The sequence below is a fragment of the Bubalus bubalis genome, chromosome 16 (genome assembly GCF_019923935.1).
Source record: "Bubalus bubalis isolate 160015118507 breed Murrah chromosome 16, NDDB_SH_1, whole genome shotgun sequence".
Lineage (NCBI taxonomy): Eukaryota > Metazoa > Chordata > Mammalia > Artiodactyla > Bovidae > Bubalus > Bubalus bubalis.
Window position 1 is genome coordinate 23,178,020 of NC_059172.1, and position 16,433 is coordinate 23,194,452.

Genomic DNA, 16,433 nt, shown 5'->3' on the forward strand with positions numbered 1-16,433 from the left:
CTTTTTAGTTAATTAAAATAAAATGATATATCAAAAAATTTAAATGACACCTTTAAAAAAATCCTTTATTTCAAGTTTAGAAGCAAGAAGAACTAAAGAGAAACTTACACACCTATATAAAAAGGAGCAATTCTTTATGGGTAGGAACCTTCCTCCTGGTCTGCTCTTCAGGCTGGCCCAACTTGTTCCCAGATCGCTGTCCTCTCTGCCCTAAACCTGACACAGTTATAATAGACACCAACTGAAGCCTCAGTAACTCTGAAGGAGAAGGGGAAGTCAGTCCTCCGGGAAAGCCTGCAGGCATTTGGCTTTGCTGAGGTGATAATGCGGTGGTGTAAAGGAGGTGCGGGGGGGGGGGGGGGGGTGAGCTGATTGAAAAGAATCCCCAGTGTTAACCATCTCAGACACAGCTCTTCCCTCAGGCCAGCTTCTTGACCAAGGATGAATAGGGAAGGTGAAGTGTGGTGTTCACCACCCTCATTGCCACGTGGTTAAGGCTACGCTCATTCCCCTCCCCATACGTCAATATCTGCCACCCTAGATGACATCATCCCAAAGTTAAAGATTCAGAGAATACCTTTAGTCCTACTGTCCATCGCTTCAACCCCAGGCTCTCTGGCATCCTTGGCTCATCTTGGCATCTCTGGCCCTGGCATCCTTCTTCTCCACCTCATGTCCAGGGGAAGGCAAAGTAGAAAACAGAAGGCCAGAAACCCAAGCCAGAGTCCCAAAGTCACCTAGAGACTCAGTGACAGGGCTGGGAGGAGAACCAAGGAGTTTGGACCTAATGTCCTGACTACAGCATCTAATACCTATAGCATATGAAGTGAGCATTTCAAAATTTAGATGCCACATACGTGTACAAACACATATTAAATTAAAAGGCTGAAGTATAACAAAATAAAACTAAAAAGGAAAAAAGTTTGAGTAAATCTATGTTGTTTTTCTTTAAAAAAAATCAGACTGATTTATCTTCTCATGAGGCTGAAAACACTTTGAGTTATTATGAAGAGCATCTATTATCTTTACGGATGAAGACCTGCACGCAAGTTGTATCTCATTGTGGCATGGCAGTTACAAACCAGAAGGCAGTGAAAATAATTGCATACAAAAATGGAGACGGATATCGAAATGGAAAGTTAATTGTGGCTGGAACATTCCCCATGGTAAGTGGCTATCACTTAAATGTTTCTTGCATCCTTAGAGGCAATGATAATGGTGATTCTTCTGACAAGAAAAAAAAAGCAGCGGGATTGAGTGACAAATATCCCAGACCAGTTTTACCCATTTAAGCTGATGAGATCAAGATCTCTGTTTTCTTAAAGATGTTCTTTTTGATTGTATTTCTTTGGCTATAGACTTAGACAAATGCGAAAACAGAATACAGTTTTCAGATTGGCTCCAGAGCAAAGAAGGGTAAAAAAAAAAAAAGGCAAGGGGAAGGCAAAGCTACCAGAATTTCTTCACTCTTGTGACAGACAGAAAGCCTTTTCTTCCTTCCTTCCCTTTCCCACTTCAAGTTGTACGTCATCTGAATATTCTGAGATCCCACCTCATTTATCATCTGGAGAAGCTGAGCACTTGCTTGGTGACAGGGTTATTTTCAGATTGGAGAAGCAGGAGTTGTGCTAGGAGGGAATATGTGGCTTCTGTCTTAGAGGCTGTTCCCCACTGGGGAGGAAGGAGCATTCCTGGGGTCCGAACCCAGCTTTGTCCTTCAGTTGCTTGGTAATGGTCTTATGTCTGTAGGTTCTGGCCAATACCTTTATCAATGTATTTGATATGCAACGTTAAATATGATGGGGAGTTACCCTAGAGACTTCTTTGCAAATATTTACACACAGACACACACACACACAATTATTCACTCACCCCTTTGATTGAGTCTGAAGAGATTTTTTAAATTAAAATATCGGTGGTCAATGGCCTAGGCAAAGGACAAAAGTTACCAGCTCCAAATTCCACCCTGGGACCCTGGCTTTTGTGGTCTTGGGCAAAAATGTTAACCTTTCAGCCCAATTTCCCATCTGCCAAATGGAAGTAATAATGTGTCAGTTCTTGGTTTGAAAGTCAAGGACTCATTTATTTTAAAGCAGCTCATCTGAAGTGTTGGAATAATTTTATTCACTATAAAGCAACATGGTTGAAAGTCAATTTCTAGGTTAACATTTCTTAGGAAATAAATATTTCTGATGATAAAATGTATTAACACACATCAGCTGCTGTGTTCAATTTTTGGAGCTAAGAATTTTCACAGCTGGACTGGACTAATTTGTGAGATTACATAGGACAATCTAATATCAAAAACCATCTCTAATCAAAGATCAAGTTGGTAGTTATTGCTTTCTATTTTCTCAAATTAAAGAATTTTCTCAGAATTCTAAAATAACACACTCTGCCTGATTATCCCCAGTTCTACCACTGTTTCCTCTCAGTTCCTTATAGTCTCTGTTTTTAGCTGCTTACAGAATGCACAGAACAACTCGGTCTGGCCAGAGCAGCCTCCAAAATATACACCAAAGATGGAACCACCATAAGTTCCTTGCGCAATTTGGTTTTATGGGCTCTGGATGAATCTTGTATTCAGAGAGATTCTGAGGAACCAAAGGAAGAGGCAGACCCTGTTGGAACTGAAGAGACACCTGTTAAAAGTATGAAAGGTTGGTTACATGCTACAGAATTTAGCTGATTCTACTTATGTTTGGTCATATGAAAGTTATATGTACTTCTTTCATTCAGTCACTCCTTTGAGAATTAAAAAAAATTACAGGAAGATACTCTTCTATGAAATTCTCATATCATTTTTACCTTGCAGAATACTAAAGAAAAAAAATTTTTAATGCAAATTGGGTCTCAGAACCAAGACAATAACCAAATTTCCTGGTGTTTATAAAATATGTCTGACAGTTTGGCTACTTTGTGCAACATGAGCAGGTTCTGTTTTTCTTTTTTTAATTTTATAATTTTTTAAAAAAATTATTTTTAATTGGAGGGTAATTGCTTTACAGTGTCATATTGGTTTCTGCCATACAACAACGTGAATCTGCCATAAGTGGTTCAGTTCTTAAATTCAGAATCAAAACCAGCTGGACACCACTTAAGAAAGTTGGATTAGATCAGAGCAAATCTCTTCCCATGATTAGAAGAGAAAGTGTCCTCTCTATGCCTGCTGTCCTTTGACTCCTCTCGCCTGCCTCTGCCCATCTCCCCTGCTCCTAGAAACTCCCAGAAGCACCAGCAAATGTACCCCTAGTGCAGCTCCTAGAACATTGTCTTATACTTATCTGTTTACGTCTTTGTGCGTCTCGTTAGACTGTACAACTTGAAGGCATGGCCTTCAATATCATTATAAAATCATTAGAAAAAAATATTGGTCTCTGCCCCCAGTTCCTGGCACTGAACTCCCCAAATTCGTGCATTTTCCTAGGTGGTAAAGAGCACTTGTGTCCGCTTTTGTTCTAATTACTGACACAGGGCTCCAAACTTCTTTGGAGTTTCCTGGGTGCTAGCAGCGTCTTTGGTTCTAATGAGATGAGTCCTGGTGGACTCTGGATGGGGGCTGGTCACCAGAAAGTCCAAGCCGTGCTTAGAAACTTGGAATTGTCAACCCTGTTGCCTGTTCTTCAGAGAGGGACAGGAAATGGAGTTATGCTGAATCATGCCTACATGACTCATCGTTAGTTCCACTTCTAGTCCCTCTCTGAAGTCTCCATGAAAACCCCCAAAGTACAGGGTGCAGAGAGCTTCTGGTCTGGTGACCACATGGAGGTGCGTGGCGAGCGGAGTGTCAGAGAGAACATGGAGTCTTCCTCACCCTATGCCTCTCTTTCATCTGGATGTTTTATCTGTACCCTTTATCATATCCTTTTATAATAAATGCGCAAACAGTAAGTAAATGGTTTTCTTGAATTCTGTGAGCTGCTCTAGCAAATTAATTGAACCCGAGGAGGGTGTCATAGGAACTTCCAATTTACTGTCAATCAGTCAGAAGCACAGGTCTGGACGTCTGAAATGGGTGAGCAGGGAGCAGTGTTGTGAGACTGCACCCTTAACCTGTGAGATCTGACCTTATCTCCAGGTAGGTAGTGTCAGAATTGAGTTAAATTGTAGGACATCTGCTAGTGTTTCACAGGTGGCTGGTGTGGAGAAAAAAATTCCACATGTCTGATGTCAGAAGCACTATGAATGTGATAGTAGTGTGAGAATAAAGAAGAGACACATAGGCGGGAGAGTGGGATTTCCTTACTTAATCCCACACACAATAATGATAACTAACATCATTAAATTGGCAGAGCATCAACCAAGCATTGATCTAAATGATATAGATTCATATGTATATGTATTCATAATCATATATACTCTTAGGAATACACATTCATATTTATGTGAACATTTAATGCCTAGCTGATCACTAAAGCATATAGTTCTGCCTTTATTTGGCACATGGAACATCTGATCTCCAGGTTCTGGAAGATTTACAATTTCGAACATTCTTCTTTCAAATTCTTATATAAAACCTGGTTGGAAGTAATGTGATTTCAAGCAGGTCTACCAAAAGGGTATGACCATCCCTTCCCCTCATATTCCAAAGGGTATCCTTGAATCATGCAGGTGCATTAGATTAGCTGGCTGTCCCCTTTACTGAATCATAACTTGGAGTTATGCCATCAGTTTGCATTGAGGAAGTTAAAAGAAACAGACATCAATCAAAAACTCAGTATCAGGCTTACTATTAATATAAAGGTGATGGTTAAGGTCACTGGCTCTGAAGGTAGATGGCCTGGATTCTAATTCTGATTCTGCCCCCACCTGGCTATGTGATGAAGTCTCAGTTATTGTGCAGAAGAGAAATGAACCTACTTCAGAGTATCATTTTGAGAATTGCATGAGATAATGTAGGTAGAGGTCTTAGTGAAATGCCCAGTACATAGTAAATTCTCAGCTTGTGTTAATTTGTATAGTAGGATACTATTAGCTGAATGACAAATAACCCCTTTATGAAGATCCTGAAGTGTTTCTCTCAGATCTCAGGACCTGGAAAAGTGTATCTTGAGGAATTCATCTCTCTCTGTCAGCCATTCATATCTTGAAATGGTGTTCTCCTCTTTGCTTTAGCCACAAGGACGCTCAGAGCCCAAATAGTGCTTTATCTCAAGCAAAGAAAACAATGTGGTATCATGTCTAATATCGTGATGATAATAAAAATATTATCTAGAATTTTTGGATGCTTGCACAATTAAATAGACTAATATTTTCTAAGCACTTCCCTTTTTAAAATCTTCCCAACAGCAGAATGAGATAGGTACTATTAATCATTTAATTGATGAATTCTCTGAAGCCCCTTATCTTTGGCTTTGGTCAATTCCTATACTCCTTTCTCCCTTTCCTTGCTTTTTCTATCTCTTTACTTTACCCTATTTCAGAGTAGATATTTGGGTAAGATATCTCTTATTTTTTTTAATAACTAGATACAGGATAAGAAAGGAATTAAGATGTGTATTTACAATAAAATTAGTTTAAATTATTTACTTGCATTGAAGTTTCTGATCAAAATTTATGTATTTGCATCTGGTTTTGGTGTTAACCTGCTTAAATCAAGTCATTAATGAAGAATGAAATATTTTGAAAAAACAAATGATTCAGCAAGCAAATTTATTCATTATTCATTGAACAATGGCAAATGTGTCATTTGTTTCCCAGGAAACTCAAGAATGAAAGTGAAAACCAAATCATCTCCAAAGTCTGTGACCTCTGATAGTTTGGATGATATAGATACGTCTTTGCTCATCCGCATCCTCAGAAATCCTATTGCCATCTGGGTATCTTGTGGTGAACCATTTCTGTCTCCAAATGGTCAGTGTTTTGTTTTTACTTTCTTTCAAGCAAGTGCATGAAGGGAGAGAGAAATTTTTTGTCACCATAAGAAAATGAATTAAACGTGTACAATGTCAACCTAATTACATCACATCTATGCAAAGAACAGGCGGTTCATCAATTAACATGTGCACAAGGATAGCTGTACTCTTATATTTGCACAATTGCCTATTTTTTTCTTACTGGAATGGAGTATTCTGCATAGAAAATGTCTAATTTAGTTGATAAAGAGATTCTTGGTCTATAAGACTGAGAATAATGGTATACATTAGAAAATAACAAATGAGTTTAATTCACACTGAAGACGACCTGTCTGCACATTTTCATTTTTAAGAATTGCACCCTTTAGGCAGTAGGTGGATGTTTAAAAAATGAATGGTTCCAAGCCAGGCTTTCATCACCTCCAAATAGTTTGTGGAAGTAGAAAATGAAATATGGCTATTGCATATGGTAAATCTATATAATAAAACAGCACTGTTCTTCTTTTCCCCCCTGCATTCCATAAAAAAATGCCTTAAGCCCTGTCATCTTTCAAATGAGATTTCTTTTAATGACCCTTACCTTTTAATTACTTATTTCTAATTGAATCTATTTCTTGAAGCAGAAACTTCTTTTTATAAATTATTGGCTTGCATGATAAATTATAGTTGATAAAAAGAATGCAAAATAAAACATCATGTGTTTTTATTATTCTAGCTTTGAAGAAAGCAGAAAAAATAGAAAGACAGAACTGGCTTAAAAAGGACAAAATTTTGGCTGATCTAGATGTCATGAAACACAAAATGAGACAGTTAAAAGGTCAGTAAGAACAAAATCAAGTATCACCACGGTTAAGTGTAGTCTCAATTTTCTGGTAGTTTTTTTTCCTACCATTAGATACCAGATGTTTAACTGAATATTTTATATTACAAAAATCACTTGAGCGAATCTAAAACTTAATAATATATCTTCTCAGTACTGACTTTTATACTTGTAAATTTTATATTAATATGAATATCACATGATTTATATAGATGCATTTTTAAAATTTGGAGGATGTGTGGATCCTGTAACCAGCTTATTGATTTTGAAACAATTCCTGAACTGACATTTTGTGGACTTTGGAATTAGTCATTAACAAAGCTTTCCGTTATTTCTTGAGTATTTCTTGGGAAGAAGTTTTGTTAAATTAATCTGAATAAGGACTGAATCTAAGTTCTTCCAAGATTAGTGTCTTTATCTCAGAAGGGCTCTCTCCTGTTATGCAGTGTAAGGTATGTTATTCAGAGACAAAGTGATAAATTGACACTATTAGTCTTCTTCTTTCATCCTTTTTGTCACAGAATCTTAAGTTTCTAATCTTATATTGTTCCCAGTACTTGAGACACTGAATGATTCTTTGAGGATGCAAGTGCATTATGGACTTAGTCTGAGAAGGAATCTCTTTCAGGCTCTGTTACTGCCATAGCAGGATTTCAGCTCCTGAGTATTTGTACTGTCTGGCATCAAAAACATATGAACCTCACGTCAATAAATGAGACAATTAGTTCTAAGTGCCCTAGACAGCACTCTGGGTTGAAAGGGCTGTTTTTCAGTTTTTACCAAAAGAATTATTGCATCGAATTGAGAAGCATCTATTTCTATTGCTAACCTCTACTACTCTAACTTCTGGATATCTTCATTTGAAGGTACCATGGACACGTCTATGATAACTAAAGTTGTCATATCGCCATGTGATGACCATGTTGTTGTTTAGTCACTAACTTGTGTCCAACTCTTTTGTGACCCCATGACTGTAGCCTGCCAGCCTCCTCTGTCCATGGGAATTTCCAGGCAAGAATACTTCAGTGGCTTGCCATTTCCTTCTCCTGCGAATCTTCCTGACCCAGGGTTTGAACCTGCATCTTCTGCATTGGCAGGTGTATTATTTACCACTGAGCCACCTGGGAAGTTATCTTATCACTATTTTATTTCATATCATATTATATATCACACCAATGCCTCCTTTATTTATTCTGTATACATTGCCACAATCCACTGAGGTATTCCAGCTCAAGGACCTGGGAGTCATCCTTGGCATTTCCCTCTATTACTATCTTTAAGCAAATATCCTTAAGTCTTACTGTTTTGAATGTGTTATTTTCAAATGAGTTCTACTGGCCTTAATTCCTACTATCATTATCCAAGTTCGAGCTATTGTTGCCTATTCCTTGGGTTCCTGGACCAGCTTTCTAACTGATCTCCCTGCCTCCCATCTTGATAGTGGTATCCATCCTAAGCATAAAGGTGACATTCTGGACCTGGAGTGATAATGCAGAAAGGCAAAGGAGTTACACTACTCCAGGCATAAAACCTTTCAAAGTTCCTCATTATCTTTATGGCAAAAGTGAAAGTCCTTAATATTGTCCTTCATGATCTGGTTCTCTGGAAACTTCTTCCTCCCCTTATTCATTCCACTCCACCCATGTGGAGTTTTTTTTTTTTTTTTTTTTCAGTCCCCTAGACTTACAGGTGGAGAAGGCAATGGCAACCCACTCCAGTACTCTTGCCTGGAGAATCCCATGGACGGAGGAGCCTGGTGGGCTACAGTCCGTGGGGTCGCTAAGAGTCCGACACAAATGAGTGACTTCACTTTCACTTTTCACTTTCAAGCACTGGAGAAGGAAATGGCAACCCACTCCAGTGTTCTTGCCTGGAGAATCCCAGGGACAGGGGAGCCTGGTGGGCTGCCGTCCATGGGGTCGCACAGAGTCAGACAACTGAAGTGACTTAGCAGCAGCAGCAGACTTATATGCTTTCTTAACTCTGAACTTTTGATACAATTTAGTTTCCTTTTGACACAATTTAGTTCTCGCTCCTGCTCTTTTGGATCACTTCTCATTATTTACTTTTCAGCTTACTTTCCTAACATTCTAGGTCAAGAATAGTATGGTTTATCATATCCTGAACCTCCCATCTGATAGCCCTTATCATTTTTTTTACATACTGGATCATGTGACTGTTTCTCCTATGTTATGTTATAACTTTTCCTATACTCTTATTTGTCCTCTGAGTAGTTGTGGAATTATTTAATTAAAGAATAACCGGAATTTCAACCACTTACCCCAATGAGTTTTCTAAGCTCTATTTTAATTTTTATCCAATTAAATCAATAGAAAGTAACGTTAAAAATAGTACCTGGCAGAGCTGCTTTTATTGAATTCTGATTTTATATTATGTCTTTAACTTTTATTATAACTCAGCATTAAAAAGACATTTTAAAATTCAGTTGGCATCATCTACAATCTCACTGTTGAAAACAGTCTGTTTGGTCAGATGGTGTCCATTATGGGGGAATCCATTAATGTAGTTTCTCTTAGATAAATCTTGTCTGTTACATTTTCTGCTATTAAATGTAAATTCAGAATAGGTCTTATTAAAATACCTATTCAGAGGATGGTCTTTTCTATTAATAATTGTTGGGATTATGAGAATAAGTAAGAACAAGTTTAAATTCAGTTAACTGCAGTCCCTGTTGGATTGTGAGCTTCTTGAGTATTGGATGAAAGAGGAGGTTTGGAAGATATGAATAGTGATGAAATTGATTATATCTTACTATTGTTCAGTTCAGTTCAGTCGCTCAGTCGTGTCCGACTCTCTGCGACCCCATGAATCACAGCACGCCAGGCCTCCCTGTCCATCACCAACTCCTGGAGTTCACTCAGACTCATGTCCATCGAGTCAGTGATGCCATCCAGCCATCTCATCCTCTGTCGTCCCCTTCTCCTCCTGCCCCCAATCCCTCCCAGCATCAGAGACTTTTCCAATGAGTCAACTCTTTGCATGAGGTGGCCAGAGTACTGGAGTTTCAGCTTTAGCATCATTCTTACTATTGTAGCCATTGGTAAATGCAGCAAATGTTCATTGAGCATATACTGTACTAAGCTGATTTTACATTTCATTTGTAAGCATGATCTTTGCTAATATTAATCAAATACTAGTAATAACTTTGTACAATTTTTATGATTAAGTTATAGATGTCAAATATTTATACATGCTTAGCACAGAATAAATATTCAATAAATATTGAGAAGGCTGCCCATTTTCCCACTTAGGGTCTTAGAAACTGATAAACAAAACTGAGGGATGGCAGATCAGGCCAAAGTATCACCTTTGTTACATATAAAGGCAATACTTGCACATTTTATTTAGTGTGAGAGCTAAATGGAACTGCTAACTAAATCCCAAGTGAGGTGGGCTAATCCTTTTAGGCATGTGTGGTGCTGAACCAGAATGGGCCCTCCCGATGAAGAAGAGGCCTGAGGAGAGCTATTCGGGTGAGATTTATAGTCAGAAAGAACAGCAAAGTACTCATGTGCTCTAATAGTTAGATTTGATTTCCTCCACTCCAGTATTCTTGCCTGGAGAATCCCATGGACAAAGGAGTCTGGCGGACTACGGGCCATGGGGTCACAAAGAGTCAGACATGACTGAAGTGACTTAGCACACACACATGATTCCTCCCTCCCCAATCTCATGTAAATAAAATAGACAATATGGAAAATATAACAAAAATAGAAAACAATTTATTCAATGCATTTTTTTGTTTCTATTTATTATTCTTACCTTCATAAATAATAGTTTGCTATGAAAACCTTTCCCCAAACCCACACCTTTTGTGATGACATTATATCCTTTGCTGGCTAGAGGCACTGGCAAGCGCTTTCATTTTCTTAAGAACATTAGAAACAAGTTGACAAATATCAAATAATGCATAATGTTTTTTGCTGTTTCTTATGTTCAGATCCTGGCTCTCAACAGTGTAAATGATAAGCTATCAGAGAACTGCCTTTAGTTAAGCAAAATTGTAGTGTTCAAAATGCATTACAAATAAAATATTTATTGAGATATTATCCATAAGAATTTATGTGTCCTAGATTAATGCTACCAGCACATTATGAATAGAGTCAGCTAAAAACTATATTTAACATAAATTCGTGTTATGCATTTTTCTGACGCCACTATGCTCTTCTCCAAAGCAAGCTGGCTAACGGCATTGTCCCTGTAATTCATTGGCTGTTGATTCAATTATGTTTTCTTCACATCCATAAATTGCATATGAATGATAATAAGGTACATAGAGTTCTGATTTCCCTGAAAAGTCATTGCTGCCACCTATTTTTATTGCTGGATCTATTTTCACAAACTTGAGCTATAAAAGCACCAGCGCTTTATCCTCTACAAATACTGAGTTATTTCCAGAGGGCTGTGTTCATAGTCAGGGTATGAAAACCTGCACGTTAAGAGTCCCCTGGCAACAAAATTAGGACTTGACTTCATTTCAGTATTTCTATTGTTTTATCCATCTAAGTGTTACTTTCTCAAAGAAGCCTTCCCTGACACAGCAGACTAGGTCAGAAAGGCCTGTTACATGATTTTTTACACACCCTGTACTTCAGGGGTGCAACACACTTACAGTCAATTATTGGTGTAATCATTTCCTTGACATCTGGCTTCCTTTCCCAAGTGTAAGCCTTTGGGGCAAGGGCTTGGTCTCCTACATGTTTGTATTGGCACCATCTAGCACCATGTCTGACTCATAGCTGGTGTTCAGCGTCAATTTCTAGAAGGGATATACCAGAGAAAACATTATTTGTACCTTAAGAAGTTGGGAGATCAACTTCTCTGAGTATGAGACTCAGTGCTGAGTATATCTTCAACCCAGAAAAAGGGAACAATTTACTAAGTGTGACCTTTAAACGTCTTTTATAATGATTTAAAGTCATCTAGCTGAAAGAATACCTAAATACAAATCACCACACTTATTAACTTATGCCTGTGGTTCTTTAGAATACAGTGTTCTAATAAATATTTTCTCTTATTACAGCTTCTTAAGAGCGCAAAGGACACAGCAGAGGTGTCAGAAACTAATCGTGCTCGCCGGGTATTATTAGATAGGAAAATAAAAGGCCTCCTGTCTCTTGGGTTAATATTATTTTAGAAATACTTTAATCCCCAGGCTGCTAAGCTAATTGTGGGGGAAAGGCTTATTATTAGTGAAGAGAACAAAACATATGTTCCATGACTGGAAGAGATGATGGGCTATATAGGTCATGGATTCTATTTGACTAAATTACCAGTGAACCATATCGTGGATGAGAGGCTGGGGCCAGTGTGGAAGTCAGCATGCTATCTTTCTTTTCTATCTGTACAGTGAGTATGCATATCCTGGCTATTTAAAGCCTCCAGCTCCCATATGAAGAACCATTGTTAGATCTTATTACCTTAGGCATCTTCGCTTTTATGATATATTTAGTATTTTAGCCTCTGCTCCCAAGTGGAATGATTTATGCATAGAAAGCCAAACCAATTTATTTGAAATCTGAACGCCTATCATCAGAAGCAACATTTCTAGTGACTTCTTTCCCCAGGGCGGCGGGTAGCAGCATGTCAGCCAGCCACCATGGCTCCCAACAAAAGCCCTGTGCAGCTGGTGGTAGTGGAAGGAGGCTGGACTGAGCAGACTCAAGAGGAAATTAAACTCATGGACCTCATAAGACATACAGAGGTATGCTCTTTAGGACTCCAGACATTAAAGGCTCAGCCTCTTTTATAAGCTTTTAAAACTACAGTATTAAATTTTTTTACATTATGCTATTAATTTATTCTTAGCATCTGGTCGGTTATGACCACATAAGCATATGCCAAGCATTGAGTTGGCATTTGGAGAGTAGCTATCTAAGAGACAGCCAGCTCCTAGGAAAGTCTGTTTTGTTTGAATGGAGACCAGAAATTATGAACTTAGCAAAGAAGAGAAAAAGGCCCAGTGGATATGTATGAAGGTAATTATAATAAGTGTAGTCAAGTTGAGCCTTATGGCTTCATTGCTCATCACTCCTAAGGGTATGTCTCAATATGTAAAAAGAGGAAGGAGCAAAATACTAATTGCAGTGGAGACATTCAGAAGTGAGGAATTCAAAAAAGCAGTTTCAGTCCAGTTGATTAATCAGTCAGGATTGCGAGAAATAAAAAAGTCAAGACAAGAAAGGTCAGCTGTTGAGAGAGGGCTGGGGATAGAGACTGGGGAAAACTTTTTGCTTTGTGAAGTTTTTCATCAAAATGACGTGTTCTTATTTAATAGGGTTTCTCAAATCGTGAAATGTGTTCAATCTAAATCTTAGGCGTGTGCCCAAGTCAAGGTTACTAGGAAAAAAAGAAATTGACATTGCTAGAAATATGACTTCTTGCCAAGCTAAGAAGGATAAATCACTGACCAGGGAATGAATGCAAAGCATTGAACTAGGACATGCTTGAAGTAGGATGAAAAGCTGCCTGGCAGGGATCTGGCAGAGTATAAGGGTGGCTGCTGTATTTTAAAAGACAGAGAGTAAAGATTTAAACAACAGTCATGTACATTCCCTTAAGCGTTTCTTGGTTAAAGGAAATGATGTTGTGATTCTAATAAAAAACTCATGTGTTAGATGCAGAGAAATCACTCAGTAGGAGAAACACCATGCACAAATCCAAAAACACATCTCTATTCATTTCTCTAAATTATAAATGAAAGTTAAGTACTTTGCCAAAATAAGTGCCTTATTGTTACTACTCTAACGGCTATTACTGCCTATAGTGATTCACCGAAGCAAGGGGAATTTCAGAAGAGTCAGTGATAGGAGATGGTAATGCATTTCCTAAATTTTTTTCAACATAACATACAATGATAAGATATTCCTGTCTAAGATATTCCTGTCTTTCACACACACACACACACACACACCACACTAAACAGACAGTTCTCTAACCATGGCACTCTCTGGACTTTTCTTAACAGGCACACCTTTCTGAAGTCCAAGAACTGCAATCCAAAAGAAATTCTCTCATTGCACCTAAATGTACAGCATTCAAGCAGAGCAACCTGTATAAACAGCCCAATGCAAAACGAGTATGGATTTACCTAAATGGAGGTAGACTTGAAGATGGCACTTATGCCTGGGGCAAAACTATTTCAGAGGTAAATTTAGTGTGAAAGGAGAATGTTTCATAAGGCTGGGTTCAAATGCCAACTCTGACATTTCTAGATTGTTAGATCAGGCAAATTATTTTCCCTCTCTAAACCTCATTTTCTCATCTGTAAAATGGGAGAGTAATACTTTCCTCACAGGGTTGAGATGATGATTAAATGAATTTATGTGTGTGAAAATCTGGAGGACAGCTCTGCGTGACGTAATGTGTGCACCAGAATGACGCTTGGCTGGCAGAGAACAATAACAGTTAAACCCTCTGCAGTCAAAGAGTAAAATCTAAACTTGAAAATAATTTCAAATAGTTTTCCTCTTCCATTTTAAGCCTCATTCATAAAAGTGTGATTATCCTCTAGATATGTTCTCTGTGGGAAAACCACAGTATCACTAGAGGAGACCTGTCATATTCTTGATGCCCAGAGTCTGAGAATTACAGCAGACTTTCCACTTTCCAAAAGTAAAAGACTGACTAAGGAAAAGATGAGTAGCAGTTCATTTATTGTTTGCAATATCAGGATACAACTCTCAAAGTTGATATTTTGTCTTCATCTTTCTTTAAATAAAATCTTTAGGTACCTAGGAAATGGATTTTGGTAGAATTTCAAAAATTCTTATTTGTTGCAGTGATATCTTATAATACATTGTAAAAATGTCCTTATTATTCTTTTGTGAAATGTTTTTATAACTTTTTCTGGGACAAGAGGAAGTCACGTAAGGATGAGATGTTGGTGGAGGATGGAGGAAAAGGCAAGACAGTGCAACAGATGAGCCTGGAGGAGTTCATGGAGGCTGCTGGGGCACCAAGCGTGTCAGGGGTGCTGCAGAAGGGCTGTGCCCCTCACCGTTGGTGATTTCAGAGTGTGATGGAGACCACCCTTCTTTGACAGGGACTTTGAATAAGAACTGTGAAAGCAATTACATCTCAGAAGTTGACAACAGATTTGCTGTGCTTGAGAAAGAGAAAAATGCAGACAATACATTCAAAACTAGGAATATAAGCAAAGGGACTTTATACACATGAAGAAAAAGAAAGTGATTTTTTAAAAATGAATGAGAGCTTTTTCAGGAGAGAATATCCTAGAACAATTTTTATAAAAAAGCTGAAACATTTCTCAGAAAATCACAGTTTATTAAATTGTACCTGACCATTGCAACAAGAGCTCACACGTTAGTGAGGGAATATGAAATGATTAATAAATAAAGAGTAGAGCAAAGACAATAGGATTAAAGATGGACTTTCAAACTCAGGAGAGCAATAACTTAGAGTAACTTTTATAAAAATTACATATACCTAGTGAAGGAATGACTTTTGGATTTATGTGACTCTCATGTAGCATGTAAAAGGCACTCCATACATATTATTCCATGATCATACAGTTTTTTTTATGAGCTTTGTACATAAAGGGCACTGTGCTAGAAGCTATAAAGTATTACTCTAATTTATGTGTGTGAAAAGAGTTTGAAAAGTTTATAGTGTAGTATAATCAACAGGTTAACCTCAATAGCAGTGGTAGCAATAGGAGACATAAAATAGCACATGAGCTTTGTTCTCATTACATTCGTATTTACAACTGGCAAAACATCTGAAAATACATCAAGCTTTACTTAGGTTTATAAAGAAATGGGCACTCTCATGTTAATAGGAGTACAACTTTTTGCAGGACCATGTGGCTATACAAAGCATAAGAAAATGCACTTCTATTATTGAATCTTATCCCAAGGATATTTTCATGAATTTATGCAAAGGTTATTTGATAACAGTATTTATCATAGGTTATTTATAGCATAGAAATATTAGAAATAAACACAAATAGGGAGCTGGTTAAATGAATTATAGTATGTAGAATGGGATATTATAAATAAAATCAACTTTAGAAAGAATAATGACAATAAAGATGTTCAAGATATACTAAATGAAAGAAGCATACTATAAAGCATATAGAGTTGAATTCTATAAACATGTATGCACACACATTAAAGAAAAAGACTGGATGGATTTTATTTTTGGAAGTGTTTATTGGATGGTCTTATTACTGGTGATCTAATAGAGACGGTCTTTCTTTATTATGTGTTTTTCTGTGTTCCATATTTTGTTATGCTGAACCCAGATTGTAAGAAGAATGCGTTTGCTAAGGGAGCTGCCACTCCTTTTAGAGAAGTACTAACAGCATGTGATAAAGGTCAGATCAGTAGTCCATTCAGGAAGATCAATAGTAGTTCAGAGGAGGGAACATCGTGCCCACCTGGGGTGAAGGAGAAAGCTCCACAATGGACTCGATCAGGACCTCTGATGGAATTTGATCAATGGGGAAGAGTCAGCATTTAGGCAGAGTAAGGATGAGGAGCAGCACACACAGAGGCATGGAGGTTAGATCATAAACCAATTAAGTATTAATAGATGGTACTTGAGCTAAGAAATAGGGAGAGATACAGACAACTGGAGAAATTGTTTAAAAGCATGTATGGTGGACACCATATACTCTCGGTATAGTCTACGTGGGCTGCCATAACAAAAAACCACAGACTGGGTGGCCTAGACAACAGAAATATATTTCTCACACTTCTGGAAGCTGGAAATTC

At 37.8% G+C, this 16,433-nt stretch overlaps 1 protein-coding gene across 1 annotated transcript in view; it reads left to right on the forward strand.

The window, feature by feature from the left end:
- Window positions 1-16,433, forward strand: part of DCDC1 (doublecortin domain containing 1) — a 469,967-nt gene that overhangs the window by 437,743 nt on the left and 15,791 nt on the right. Inside the window, exons 31-36 of the mRNA XM_006060826.3 lie at window positions 963-1,166; window positions 2,459-2,660; window positions 5,701-5,853; window positions 6,571-6,672; window positions 12,264-12,400; window positions 13,664-13,843. Of these exons, the coding sequence (XP_006060888.3) occupies window positions 963-1,166; window positions 2,459-2,660; window positions 5,701-5,853; window positions 6,571-6,672; window positions 12,264-12,400; window positions 13,664-13,843 (978 nt within the window). The remainder of the gene's footprint in view (window positions 1-962; window positions 1,167-2,458; window positions 2,661-5,700; window positions 5,854-6,570; window positions 6,673-12,263; window positions 12,401-13,663; window positions 13,844-16,433) is intronic.